General features: G+C 40.4%; 1 protein-coding gene across 1 annotated transcript; it reads left to right on the top strand.

The window, feature by feature from the left end:
- The first annotated feature begins 398 nt into the window (after positions 1 to 398).
- Positions 399 to 9,161, top strand: slc17a6a (solute carrier family 17 member 6a). Its single transcript, XM_082542516.1, has 12 exons — positions 399 to 522; positions 1,919 to 2,174; positions 2,577 to 2,695; positions 3,595 to 3,709; positions 4,696 to 4,783; positions 4,980 to 5,066; positions 5,559 to 5,701; positions 5,790 to 5,939; positions 7,413 to 7,545; positions 7,632 to 7,742; positions 7,841 to 7,968; positions 8,317 to 9,161. Exons 1-12 carry the CDS (start codon positions 437 to 439, stop codon positions 8,644 to 8,646), a joined length of 1,746 nt encoding a protein of 581 aa, XP_082398642.1. The 5' UTR covers positions 399 to 436; the 3' UTR covers positions 8,647 to 9,161.
- The last annotated feature ends 4,675 nt before the right edge of the window (positions 9,162 to 13,836 follow it).

Genomic DNA, 13,836 nt, shown 5'->3' with positions numbered 1-13,836 from the left:
CCTGAGCTCCGATCATCTCCGCCGGCTCAAGCTCTCCACAATCCCACCTCAGTTTCTCAAATAATAGAACAATAAAAAAGGAGGAGAAAAAAAATCCAAGTTGTGATCTTCGGTGGTGCCTTTTTCTTATCGCGGGCTGGATCTTAAGATGGCACTGCACGGATTAACATTGCGCAAGGCAAAAGCGGACTTATTTGACTGCTGTTTTGTGACTGTGAAAGCAACCCTTTCAGACTGAACGCCTCTCTCGTCTTTCTCCATTTTTTTTCTGGCGCATCTATTTTATTTTTTAGTTTGTTTCTACTGGACACATGCTTTTCGCTGAAGAGAAATAGGCGTCTTATTTCTGGATTAATATCTTAACAATATGCTTTTTAATGCTGCACTTATATTTGTTATAGTATTGTAGAAATTGTTTTCAGAAGATAATTTGGATATGGAGCCAGGAAAGGAGAAAGCTCTCCCCACCAGTAAAGAGGGGATGAAACAAATGGCAGGAAAGGCCCTCGGGGCTCTGTACAGGTAAGAAATTGTACATCTCTTTTAATCGCAGAATTAGTTTTGGAAGGATCAATTAAAATAGAAAATACGTCCAAATGATTAGATGACACAGACAAAGAAAACGTGCACTGGCTTTGAATGTGCTTATTACTGAATTACAATTATTACATTTTTTTTTTTTTTTAAAGAAAAAAGGTAAATCTCATCTTTATGAGGTGAATCACGAACAGGGTGCTGAGAGCAGAGTCGTGTGGCCCGAATATTTAAGGATCAGATATTTCCCTGGAGGACGGTCCCCCTCCACCAGCAGCTGTGGGTGTTTTTTAATAATTAATGAAACAGAACGAGTCGTGACACAAGGTCGGAGGATATCTATTACCTCACGTATTCATCTGTATTACTTCAAGATAGATGAACTTCATATCAACTGACTTCCTATATTCTTTAACGGCCACGAAGAGCTGCATGAAACGTGGCTCGGGTGAAACTGATGGCTGACTACAAAGGAAACAGCACCCGTTTAGATTTGGAGCAGGGAAGCAGGATGTGGTGGAATAGAAGCGAATTATTATTTATTTATTTTTTCTTTTTAATTCTCATTGGGAATTATAAATTATATTATGGCAGCAAAAACAAATCTTCGACAAGTATTCCAAAAGAAATACGAAGGTTTTAATCTGGGTCTGCATATGTTTGGAACTCTTTTGAGCCTTATTCGTTTATTTGCTGAACCAGAAATGATTTTTAGAAGCTGTAGCACAGAAAAAAAAACGTGACTCAAATCTGTTTGATTTAAGCTGTAGCTAGGCCAGTCATTTCACCGGATGAGGCCTTCGCATGTCAGGGTTTTTAAATCCACCTTAAATTTCGGTGAAAATTCCCGAATTGGAGCCAAAGCGAAATCCCTACACCGGATTTATGGCAGCTAATTAAATATTTAATAAAAAACATATATAGGGCGAAATTTAACTGCAAACAGCGCTGATGCAGATGATACTGCAATGCGGTATGAAGGTCATCTTTTTCTCCTCGATTCCATTCATCCTTTCCTTTCAACAAGTCAAGAAAAAATTATAACAGGATATTTCCCCCCTCATGAAGAGTGTGCAGGCGTTTGGAGGCCTGTGTCAGATTAAAGAATAAATTAGAGCCACTGACAGGGCCTGGAGTTGAAATGAAATTCTCATTCATAAACGCGAAGAAGCAGTGTTGGGTATTTCCAGGGGAATTATTTCTGCTGATCTGGCTTAAAAATCCATTAAAAAAAAAATATATATATATATATATTTTTTTTTAAAAAATACTGTTTTCTTTCTTTAAACACAGTATCTGGCTGGTACTTTGTTATCATCCCTTCACGCCGGCTTTGAACATATGAATCACCTAAAAAAATGAGTATTATATAATCGAAATGCAGGAGACTCGAAAAGCGGCAGCAAACAGGTGAAGCGATCGAGCTGACGGAGGATGGGAGACCGCGAGCGGACGAGGAGCGGAAGACGCCCCTGTGTGACTGCACGTGCTTCGGGCTGCCGCGCAGATACATCATCGCTATGCTGAGCGGGCTCGGCTTCTGCATCTCCTTCGGTATCCGGTGTAACTTGGGTGTGGCCATCGTCAGCATGGTCAATAACAGCACAATCCACCAAAACGGGAAGATAATCATCAAAGAGGTGCCTGTAAACCCCGCCTCTTCATTCACCATGAACCCCATCCTGCACCCCACCCTACCCCACCCTCTTATGTGTGATAGGTGGTGAGATAGAACTGAGTCTGTTGTCCCTTTCAAGTGCCTTTCATGTGTTAAACAGAGTAATTAGCAAAATGAGTATAGTTTGCGCTTTTTTGTTGTAAATTTATTGGAAATTGTGATTTTTAAAAAAAATCATTTTAGTTAATCACAGAGGTCAATTTCACTGCGAAGCATTACATTTTATATACACCTTTCTGCAAATATTTCTCTCCTGTAACACTTACCACTTAGGGAAAAAAACGAAAAAGTGATCTCACTGCGATACACACTACAGCGAATTAAAAGAGACGTAATTTTGTTTTTATTTTTATGTGCCTGAAAGAAAGCGAAATTCAACTGGGACCCGGAGACTGTGGGGATGATTCACGGTTCCTTCTTCTGGGGCTACATAGTTACTCAGATTCCAGGAGGGTACATCTCCTCCAGGCTGGCTGCAAACAGGTAAAACTATACACATTTTTTGAGTTAGGTCTTTGAGGAGATTATATTTAGGAAATATCGGTTTCCTACTGATTTCCCATTGTATCTACGAACAAAAAATGTATAATTTAGTGTGCAGACTTGTTGGCAAACCAGTAGGTTTGGAGAAACCTGCAGATAAACTGGGGATTTGGCTGATGCCCGCCAGGCGTGCCTCCTCATGTTAATGAGCTCCCACGGGACCACCGTGTCTAATCCTTTATGTTCAGAGGCATGGCAACCACACCGGCCAAAGCCATGTGTGCGAAGTGCTTCTAAGCAAAGATTGTAGCGTGATTTCAACCACCGCCTCCCACTTCTATACCTTATTATTTCATTAGCAGCTGACTGGAAATATAGATAAATATACAAAACGATCATTCTTTAAAAAAAAAAAAACGGTTAAACTATCGATCAATATTAGAGCGCAGTGTAGACAGATACTGCAGAAAGAAGGAGATGCAAGGAAAAATAAAGTGCGCTAAGCTCGCAGTATGGGTCCTTATTACATTAACATTACAGGATTGTTAAAACTGAATCTAAATGAATCTTTGAAGAGCTTCATCATACCAAGTCAGCTGAGCCCTCTGACGCCTTCTGCTGCAAACACCTCCTGTCCTCACTCCCCTGGAAACCGAATAACAGCCTGTTGTGTGCGCGCTTTTGTGTGTGGCACCCAATTAGGACTGGTTTGTCTTGATTATGAGTGTTTATTCTTCCACTATATTATAAAAATTTAAAATATAGGATTCAGTCTACTGTTTACTGATATTTGCAGTTGATCAAAAAGATGCAGACCCCACTTTTCTTTTCCTTGAGCCACATACAGATTTCATTTTGATACAAATTTGACAAATAATCTTGTAATGCTGTTTATCCAGAGTTTTTGGTGCTGCCATCGTGCTGACATCTACCCTGAACATGTTCATTCCCTCTGCCGCCCGGGTCCACTACGGATGTGTCATCTTTGTGAGGATATTACAAGGGTTGGTGGAGGTACTGATGCACAATTTGGTTTTGACCTTTAAAACACTCAAGGATGATGCCTCATTATCAAACCAGGAGCTGAGTTTGACCCCTTCCTAATGAAATTGTCCTGACATTCTGTTTTCAGCCAGGTTTTACAGCAATCTTCTGTTTCTATTCAAGCCTGCTGCTCTCTATTTGGATTTCTGCTGAAAAAAAAGGAAGCTCTATTCATTATACTGTACACATATTAGTACACAATCGTCAAACAAAGTAAAACCCTGAATAGCAGGGCTTATGTGTACTGGCTTGCCTGGCTTAGAGAGCTCCATGTTCACATAGAAACACAATGAACAAAAGAGATAAAAACCACTTGATGCGGGCGGCTCCCGCAGCTCAAGAAGGGGAATGATTTCAGAGGGAGAGACGCTATTATTAGTTTGAAGGTCATCTTCTTTTGTTGTTTTGTTTAGCTCCAAACTGTAGTTTCAGTTGCTGCTCATGACCATTCAGAGAGGGAGCTGCCTGCGTTCAGCGCCATGGCTTATTACTACAAATTAAACATTAGCATTTCAGGGTGTCTCCCACTGCAAGCCTCAGCAATTTGTGTCTATCAATAGTTGATTGTATGCCACTTAGTGTGTAATGAAGATTTAATGGGAACAATCCAGGGCTTCTTTTTTTTTTTTTCATGAAGTGGGCAGTCAGCTTGAATTTGCACTGACTCACACCTAAGCCATTAGTCTCTATTAGAAAGATCAGCTACAATGCATGTCAGTTTATTTGTTATTAACTGCAATTTGACTTGTAAGTCTCTGGCAAAAAAGAAGAGACGGCGTCAATCAAGCAGAATATATTTTCATTAATTGTGAAAACAGCTACAGTTTTGATGAAATTAGCAAATTAAGCATGTTGTGCTTTTACGCTGTCAAAACAAGTATGTTAAAGCTGGTGGGAAACAATCGCTGTCTGATCTTACTGTTGCTGTAATGTTGTGTTTTTCATTCACCATACAGGGAGTGACTTACCCGGCCTGCCACGGGATCTGGAGTAAATGGGCTCCGCCGCTGGAAAGAAGTCGTCTGGCAACCATCTCGTTTTGTGGTACAAAACAGACACACAAAAGCAAGATTGGCTCGTCATTATCATGCATCATCACGTTACTTTATACACTTGAGTGCAGGTTTAGGGTTACATACCACTGTGCCTAAAAGGTGTGCAAACAAGAAGTGAACACCTTTGTAACTAAATACAAACACAGATCGCTTTCTGCTCAGTCATGACAATTTGTCCTCTTCAGGATCATACGCCGGCGCAGTGATCGCCATGCCTCTGGCTGGGATCCTGGTCCAGTATACTGGATGGTCCTCTGTCTTCTATGTGTATGGTAAGTACTGCTTTATCTGACTGACTTCACCTTAAAAGGACACTCTGTTCCATGTAAAGGTAGAAATAATGTAACAGTTGGGTTTTTTCTTAGCCATAAATGCCATACAGTTCAATTCTGTGCATTTTTCTTGTGCTGCTACAGTCTCATGTGGGCTTATTAGATAAAGTTAGCAAAGTCTACAAAGTCAATGTTATATAACTGACACCGGTGAGTCAGTTCACTGCCTCTCCCATGTCTGTCTATGCATGCAACTATCTAACTAATATATACTCTCTAAACTTCTGAAATAAGCCCAAGCATTATTATGACTAACCCATTAAATCAGATAGTATATATGTTTGTTTTCCATTATTTTGTACAGAATTAACCAAACTTCAGACTTTTGTATTCTGATTTTGACAGCAGCTAAATCTCCGCTTGAATTTTACGTTCTGTGGATCTGTATCATCTGAAGTTTTTTTTAATGACTGATGTGTTTGATTTGTTCAGGAACCTTTGGGATATTTTGGTACATGTTCTGGATTTTGGTGTCCTATGAAAGCCCGGCAGAACATCCAACAATCACCGAGGAGGAGCGCCGTTACATCGAGGAGAGCATTGGCGAAAGTGCCCAGCTCATGGGTGCGATGGAGGTGGGTGCTCAGTCTGTATCTTCTGATTTCTGATGCCACACCAAACACTGCTCAGGCTGATTTAGCATTTGTCACGTTGCTTCAACAGAAATTCAAGACTCCCTGGAGGAAATTCTTCTCTTCTATGCCTGTCTATGCAATCATTGTGGCCAACTTCTGCAGAAGCTGGACCTTTTATCTGCTTCTCATCAGTCAGCCTGCATACTTTGAAGAAGTTTTTGGCTTTGAGATCAGCAAGGTGAGTAAATTTATGCTTCATAAAGTCTATTATTAGGCCTAAAATGTCTCATCTGATCTCACCATCAAATTTCCAAAAAAAAAGATGCTATAATTGCTTCTAAAAAAGGCATAACAGGTCCATTTTGTTGTTATGCCAGCCATCTAATGTCATGTATTTATTCTTAAAGACTAAATGTTTTCATTTTCTAGCTGAACAAAGGTATCCCAACTCCGGAAACCAAAAAGAGGGTTCACCATGCAGCCACTGCAGTGACCCTATGCCTCACCAGTGGGGCTCAACCCATGATTTCAGAACCACAGGGATAAACATACCAAACTGGCCATAACTGAAATTTATTCGAGTAACATAACTGGATGAAAATATTAAAACAGTGTGACAATAATAAAGATTTTGTTTATACTTAGAAACCTACAGAGAATTTTTGGCTTCCTTTAGCTTTTCACCCACAAAGCTGTGGGTGAAAAGCTTAAAATTTCACCCACAGCTTTTACTATTTTAGTTCACTCTCATTATAGTTTTCACTCACAGATGGGCAAAGGTGTTTAAAGCAGCCATAAAGTACTTAAAACATATTATACCCTACTTGGCACATCAACCTCTTTGATTAGATTTCAGCCGCTAACGACTCCCTTTGGCAGCTAAGTAAATAATAACTCAGTTTAAAAGAAAGTTTGGGTCTAAATGGTATAAATGTAATTAAAGCCATCCGGTTTTATTCATATAGCATCAAATCACAACAAAAGTTGCCTCAAGGTGCAACATTTGTTCCTGGTTTCTTTTAAGTACTATTGCATTTTAGATTGTATTAATAATTGTCACCCCAGGGTTAAATTAGGCTGGAATGGTAGACCCACGTGTATAATTGTACGTTTAGCTGCTAATACAATGCAGCAGGCTAAACGATATCATCTTAAAAAGTAATATATGAAGAAAGTTTGTTTCTGTTGAACCATTATTATATTTGCTCAACCTCAATGGAAATAATTTCCTAATTTTAAATGTATAACCATGGATTTAAAAAAAAAAGAACAATATAAAACAAAAGATATTTTGTTTTATATTTAAAAAAGAACATATATAAAAATTAAACAATAATTCTGAAGTTTAATGGATATTTACATTTGCAATTTTGGGACAACTTGCTTTAGAAAATGCTGTGATTTGTTGTTTTTACCTGTCCTCATGTGTCATACATGTAAAAAGAAAGCAGCCAGTCTCAAATTACCCCAGTCCTCTGAGCTCCAGCGAGAGTGTAAAGCATCACTCAGGCTGCTCTGACAGATGCAATTCAGGCTGAGGATGAGTTTCTGATATTAATGTGGTGAATTATTGCTGACATGTGATAGAGGAGCCAAGAGGTTACAGCAGAGGCTGAGATTTGCTCTGAGACTGAGAGAATCCCCTTCTTGTTGTGACAGCTGCTCTGCTGCTGTTGGAGCTGCTTCAGAAAAGTATTTGATGCTTTCCCAGGTTGGAATCGTGTCAGCTCTCCCTCACTTGGTCATGACCATCATCGTGCCTTTAGGAGGTCAGCTAGCAGACTACCTGCGAACCCACAACATCATGTCCACCACTACGGTCCGCAAAATCATGAACTGTGGAGGTGAGGTCTTAATCGTGAGATTTTTGTCAGTTCTTTGAAGTACTCCTCATCAGTTCATGACTTAACTCTTTTCCTGCTGTTTTCAGGCTTTGGCATGGAGGCTACTCTTTTACTAGTGGTTGGGTATTCCCACAGTAAGGGGGTGGCCATCTCTTTCTTAGTTCTGGCGGTGGGATTTAGCGGTTTTGCAATATCAGGTGAGTCCTAAAACAACGATGTATTGTTCATATTTGATCCCACCTCAATGTGAATCAGCAGCAGACTCAGGAAGTCTCCTTGTTTCGTTTGGTTGCAGGTTTCAACGTGAACCATCTAGACATCGCCCCTCGCTATGCCAGCATCCTCATGGGCATTTCCAATGGCGTGGGAACACTGTCAGGGATGGTCTGCCCTCTTATAGTGGGAGCAATGACAAAAAACAAGGTGAGTCGTAATCAGGCAACAACAAACATATTTTTGTTTGAGTTTTTAAAGCCCACAGCCATCTCCTGATCCTAGTCTACTGTTTAATAGTGTAATCATTTAAACCTGGATCACAGAGCTTTCCTTACTGTAGCAAACCCTCTCATTATGCCCAAAATATGACCAATCCCCTCTGTGCCTGATCCTTACCCTCATATTTTTATTTACTTAAATGCAAACCACTGGTGCAGTTGTGGCGTATTTGTTCTGCCTAATCTGAGCAAGTTAGAAGAGCACATCTGTTCTATGATATAACCTAAAACTTTACAAAGGGACTCAGCCTGGCTCCAACCTTTGTCCATTTCCCAGACTCGTGAAGAGTGGCAGTATGTCTTCCTCATTGCTTCTCTCGTGCATTACGGAGGCGTGATATTTTACGGGCTCTTCGCATCGGGGGAGAAACAGCCATGGGCTGACCCTGAAGAAACCAGCGACGAGAAGTGCGGTTTTATAGATGAGGACGAGCTGGCAGAGGAGACGGGCGACATCACCCAGGGATACGGTGCGATGGGAGGTCCGGCTAAAAGCTACGGGGCCACGGGGCAGCTGAACGGAGGCTGGGTGCAGGACTGGGATAAAACGGAGGAATACGTACAGGAGCCAGCGGGAAAGATGTACACCCAGCGCGGCTACTCTTAAACCAGACAGTTGTGGTGAGTCTGCCCACGAAAACAGACTCATCATCACCAGTTGCACAAGCATTATATTAGATGTTTAAATCCATTCTGTATGTTAAAGTAAAAGAAGATTCAAAAGCCACTGTAAAGAAGTAGTTGCAATGCAGAACAATCCTCATTAGAGCCTCATGTTTCTCATCACATGTACCTACAGTAGGGCTTCACTATACAGACAGCAGTCGTACTATTTAGGACCCAAAGCTCATCAATCTACTTGAACAAGACAAGCCAGACGAAACTGCAGTCGACCATCATGTAGGGTCTTTCTCTGAAATACTACTCTGATTGCACTGAAACTATGAAAGTATTCTAAAAACAAGATTCTGTTTCTCAAATATGTTTTATGTACTGTATATACCTGCATACTGTTTCTGTGAGACTATTGTGAATTTTGGGTCGTTGATCTGTGTGAACATTAATATAAAAGGCCATATTTTTCATGGACAGTACCTCTTCAGGGAGACGTCTGCTTGCAAAAAAGGTCTTCTTCTTCTCGAGTGAGGCCTGTAACACATAAGACAAAAATAGCGTGAGTGAAGTTGAACCGTAGAGTTTTAGTGTGTGTTTGTTGCATGACTTTTGCTCAGATCAATGTTTCAGACGCGGCCGCCTCACAGCCACCAATAGTCCTCATTCAGCCTACTTCTTTGTTCTTAGATTCAAGCGTCTCCCGCCATTATAAATAATAAGAGGAATTTTCGTAATCAGGTTCCGGTCGTGACGTGAGACAAATCAAAAAAGTTGTGAAGGCAACTGCTGCTCAGAAAACATTGACTATTGATGTTTGGTGTGCACTGCAATAAATTCTGTGTACCAGCTGCCACCCATTACATTCTGTTTTGTAACGTGACACTGGCTTGCTGTATCTTAACTGTAATTGTTTTTGGAGTCATGTGATGATCAACATTAAGGTGTGTGTTTTAACAAATTACAATTAGTGTCTGGAGATCCCCAGCTTTAGTGCTCATGACGCAGGAGGAATGCACTGCTGTGTATGAACAACCACGTTTTGTGAGCCCCTGGTGTCCCTTGGTTATTGTCATTGTCACCAAAAAGTACTTTATTGACACATTGATATCGTCGCATATGAGTGGACCACATGGATTAATAGATGGCTCTTCCACCTGACTTTATTTGCTGTTTAAACACTTTGATTCATTTTGCTGTATGAAAAATCTGCAAGGATGTTTAAAATATATGAATATTTAAGAATGTTTATGATGACCAAAAGATGCTATTACGGCTTTGTGCCTAAAGATTATGTAAACAGATAAATGTGATTTTATGGCTTCTAATATTGTGTTTAATGAAGAGGTATGTTGTTGTCAAAAGGTGTTATAAAAAAATACTCATATCATTTTATAAAAAAAAAAAAAAAAAGTAATCAAAAAGGTAATTTTTTGTCATTTTTATCTCGTGTGTAAATGGGATGATACATTAGTCCTCATTGACGGGAGACAGACTGCCAAATCGGTTAACCACCAATTCTCCAATCACTGCCAAGCATCTCCTGTTCTCTCCAAGTTTCTCATTAGTAAATCAATGGCACAGGTCTCTGGGGTCTAGGGGAGAGCACTGGACCCTGTAGCCTGGAAATTGGTAAGAGGCAAGAGATACAGCATTACTAAACTGTTTCATCCATGCACACCACCACCATTTAACATCTTTGCAGAGACTTCTGATTTTAATAAGCTGATGTGGAGTCAGGTTGGGTCTGTTTCAGAGGAAAAAAGATCAGGAAAAAACAAAAAAAGGAAAGGAAAGGTGATGACATTTTAATGTTTGTAATGTGCGGTCTCAGACACACCCATTTCCTTCTCTGCACATTTGAGCTCAACACTGTTCTCTGTAGCACATTAAGGTATTGACCCAGCTCCTTCATTATGTCCAATCACAAGACGAATCAATATTGTTTAGCTCTAGAATTCATTAGCATTTTAAGATAAAAAATGCTCCTGTTTAAAAGATTTAAACAGCACTGATGATTCGCCTTAGTAGTTATTAATGCATTTTTGTTAGAATAAAAAAACATATATATACAGAGCAATAGTAGTCGTAGTCACTGTTTGCAGCTTTAAGGTTGAAAAATATTTATATTGTTGTCATAAAATTTACCTGATAAAACTCAATAAAATAAGTAGCTCTGGTAGGGAAAATTAAAGCATAAAAACATAAAGGAATAAAAATGTACAATGACATTAGAACAAGTGACATATTGATATCTATGGAGATAATCTGTGTAGAGTTGCTGAAAAAAATGCAGATTAGAACAATCAACTCGTACTAAGAAAAATGCTCTAAAGATCAACTTTTTAAAAATATAAACACTGACTCATCTTCTCTTTCTCTTAAGATAAACTGAACAGTAACAGATTTTTTTCTTTTAACTGTTTGCTAAGTAAAGCAAGCAATCTTGATAACTGTGGTAAATAATTCATGTACGTCTCCAGCTTATTGGTGTATAAGACTATGAAAAGCACAAAATAAAAGGAATGACTGACTCCATCATCAGAAGTCTGATCAGCTTCTTGAAGAATGGCAGTGTATGAATTTCCATTGTCCTGTTACTGCAGCACAAGGTGAAAATGTCCTGGGAAAACCTCTGTAGCCTCGTGCACGTGAAACCTTTGGAGCGCTCCTCTTACCCGAAGGGAACGTTCGAAAGGCGTGACGTCTGAAGGGTTGTGTCAAGCACTGGTTTCCTGCCCGTGATGGACATTCAGAGTACAGTAGCCTTTCACCGCCTTAATTGATGGTTGGATCACAGGAAGCAGCTTCATGTCTAAATCATCCCAACTGTCAGGAGGGGGAGCAATTACAATAAATCTCAGTTTCTCCCCTGATTATTCACCCAGCCGAGGAGGGAAACCATTAACCCTCACGCCTGCTTGGCGCACGTTAATTTGACAGAAAACACAATTGTGTCACCACTCACGTGGAACATGTTTTCTCATGCCTAACCAGCTGGAGTCGTCATGGCTGTTACACCAGTGACGTGCCCGTTAGGATGCACAGTAATTGGCCAAAAAGCTTCTGTCAGCATTTCTTTCACAGGTGGAAAGTCTGTCAGCCTTCACCTGCCTGCATCACTGACTCTTTATATTTCTGCAGCATCTCCGGCTCGGTCACTGTGATGTTCGTCTGGTTGTGTAATCCGGAGGGTGAGTGGAGGGGGATTGAGTAGTTGTCAGTCTGTGGGGCAGGTGCACTTTGGCTCCTGGGGGACTGTAATGGGATGAGGCCCAGCCACAATGAGTGTTTGATGACGGGGTTGCACGCCTCCTGTGGGACTCTCCCTGCATGCAATTATCCTCCTGCTCCATCCTCCCGTCTAGTCTGCAGCTCAGACAATTTCTTTTTCCACACTGCATTCTCAATATTTTTTTAGTCCTAACGTATAATTCACATTCCTCATACCCCAAAACATCAGGTATTAATTAAGGCCTAAATTTCAAGGCAGGATTGGAGTAATTACTGTTTTACAACACCCCCCGACATGACAATACACATCCCCGGGGCAAGTGGTTTTTCCACACACCTCCTTCCTCTCTCTTGTTAATTGCTTTATTAATGGAGATCTTGCTGGCTCAAATTGGATTTGCACAAAATAACATGTTATATATCACTACTTTGCACCCACTACAAACCATATGTAATTTGAACATACACACACACAAAAAAAAAAGACTGGTGTGTTTCCACCATGACTCCTAAACGTTTAGATATTATATTAAAAAAACGATTTTAAATGAAACCCTCTGCAAAACGGCTTTACAACGGTGTGCTATCATCTCTGCTGTACTTTCCAGTTGTATCCATTAGCATTACATTTGATAGCATTTGCTCTAATGAGTCAGAGAAACGGGGATGCAAAGGTGAGAATTTTCCAGGATGAGAGGAGTAGACAGAGACTGCTACATTTAATTTATCTTTTGTTTTTCACCTTCCACGGAAGTGCAGTCACATTTGAAGCAATCCATCACAGGTCCATCCACTTCCCTACCCCCCACCCCTCCATATCGGATTACACTGACAGCTTCATACACGCTGATATAGTATCAGAAGCAGACAAAGGAAGATAAGATCCAATACGATACTTGTCGTGTTTTGACAAAGCACCGTCAGCTCTGGAAGAAATCGTAATAAGAGTGGAAGAATTTGCAGGTGATGAGACAAAATATTTTGCAGGGTTTATTTTCACTTTGCTTTTCTGCACACAATTTTTCTTTATTTATATAATCTATCATGCCGCTCAAAGAAATAAATTTGTTGCCACTATCTTTGTTCAACCTTCAGAGATGTTTAGTTTAAGATGTTATGATGATAATCAAACCCATTTAAGCAGCGTGCCTGCTGACGGTGGTCGCTGATCGTCGTCATCCTCTGAGTGGGACACAGGTGTGCGGAGGGGTTTCTCCTGCCTCTGTGATCCATCGCTGACAACACAAAAGGGGCCAGACTGGAGCGGCTTAGGCACGTGCCGAGGGAGGGCTCTACCCTCCTGCGCCCACCCCCTCAGAGGACTCCCTATTTACACCACCAGATGGTGGCTGGATCTGAGTTTTAATGAATGTTATCCTTCATGACCCTCCAGGAGCTTCAGGACAGCAGTCGCTCTCAGCACGTCTCACTGCAGTTTGTTACCCCCACGCTGCTGGAGAACAAACGTGACGCTGGACGGATGGAATGTAAAATAAGGAAGGATAAGACAATCATCCAACTCTTTGCTTAGAGCATGTTCTTTATAACAGACAGAACTGATACACATGTATGAAATTATAAGTTTTCTCATTTGTCCTTTTGAATTAATAAAGCGCATGACACATTTAAATTAAATAAGCTGGATGTAAGCGGCTGACTTCGACTCTCAGTCTGTTCTAATAAAGGCTTACTAGCTTGCTGCAAACAGCTGGAGGTCAAATATAAAATAAGCAATTCAGAAGATAGATGGATAGGTGGATGTTTAATAGCTAAATAGTGTTACAGACTGCCAAAAGAAGCAGTTTCTTCTTAGTGGTTTCCAGACATGTGGGTATGATTTAGACTGTTATAAATAACGGGTAAAACATGGTTTTATTAAATATTAGATTGGCATAGGCATAGTACTAAAAATGCTGCTTTTCTTGTAGGCTTATTGGAGTCAGATGGTAAC

This window comes from Aulonocara stuartgranti (genome assembly GCF_965226115.1).
Source record: "Aulonocara stuartgranti genome assembly, chromosome: 7".
NCBI classification, from domain to species: domain Eukaryota; kingdom Metazoa; phylum Chordata; class Actinopteri; order Cichliformes; family Cichlidae; genus Aulonocara; species Aulonocara stuartgranti.
The sequence above is the reverse complement of the archived record's forward strand: the minus strand, read 5'-3'. Positions and strand labels throughout refer to the sequence as shown.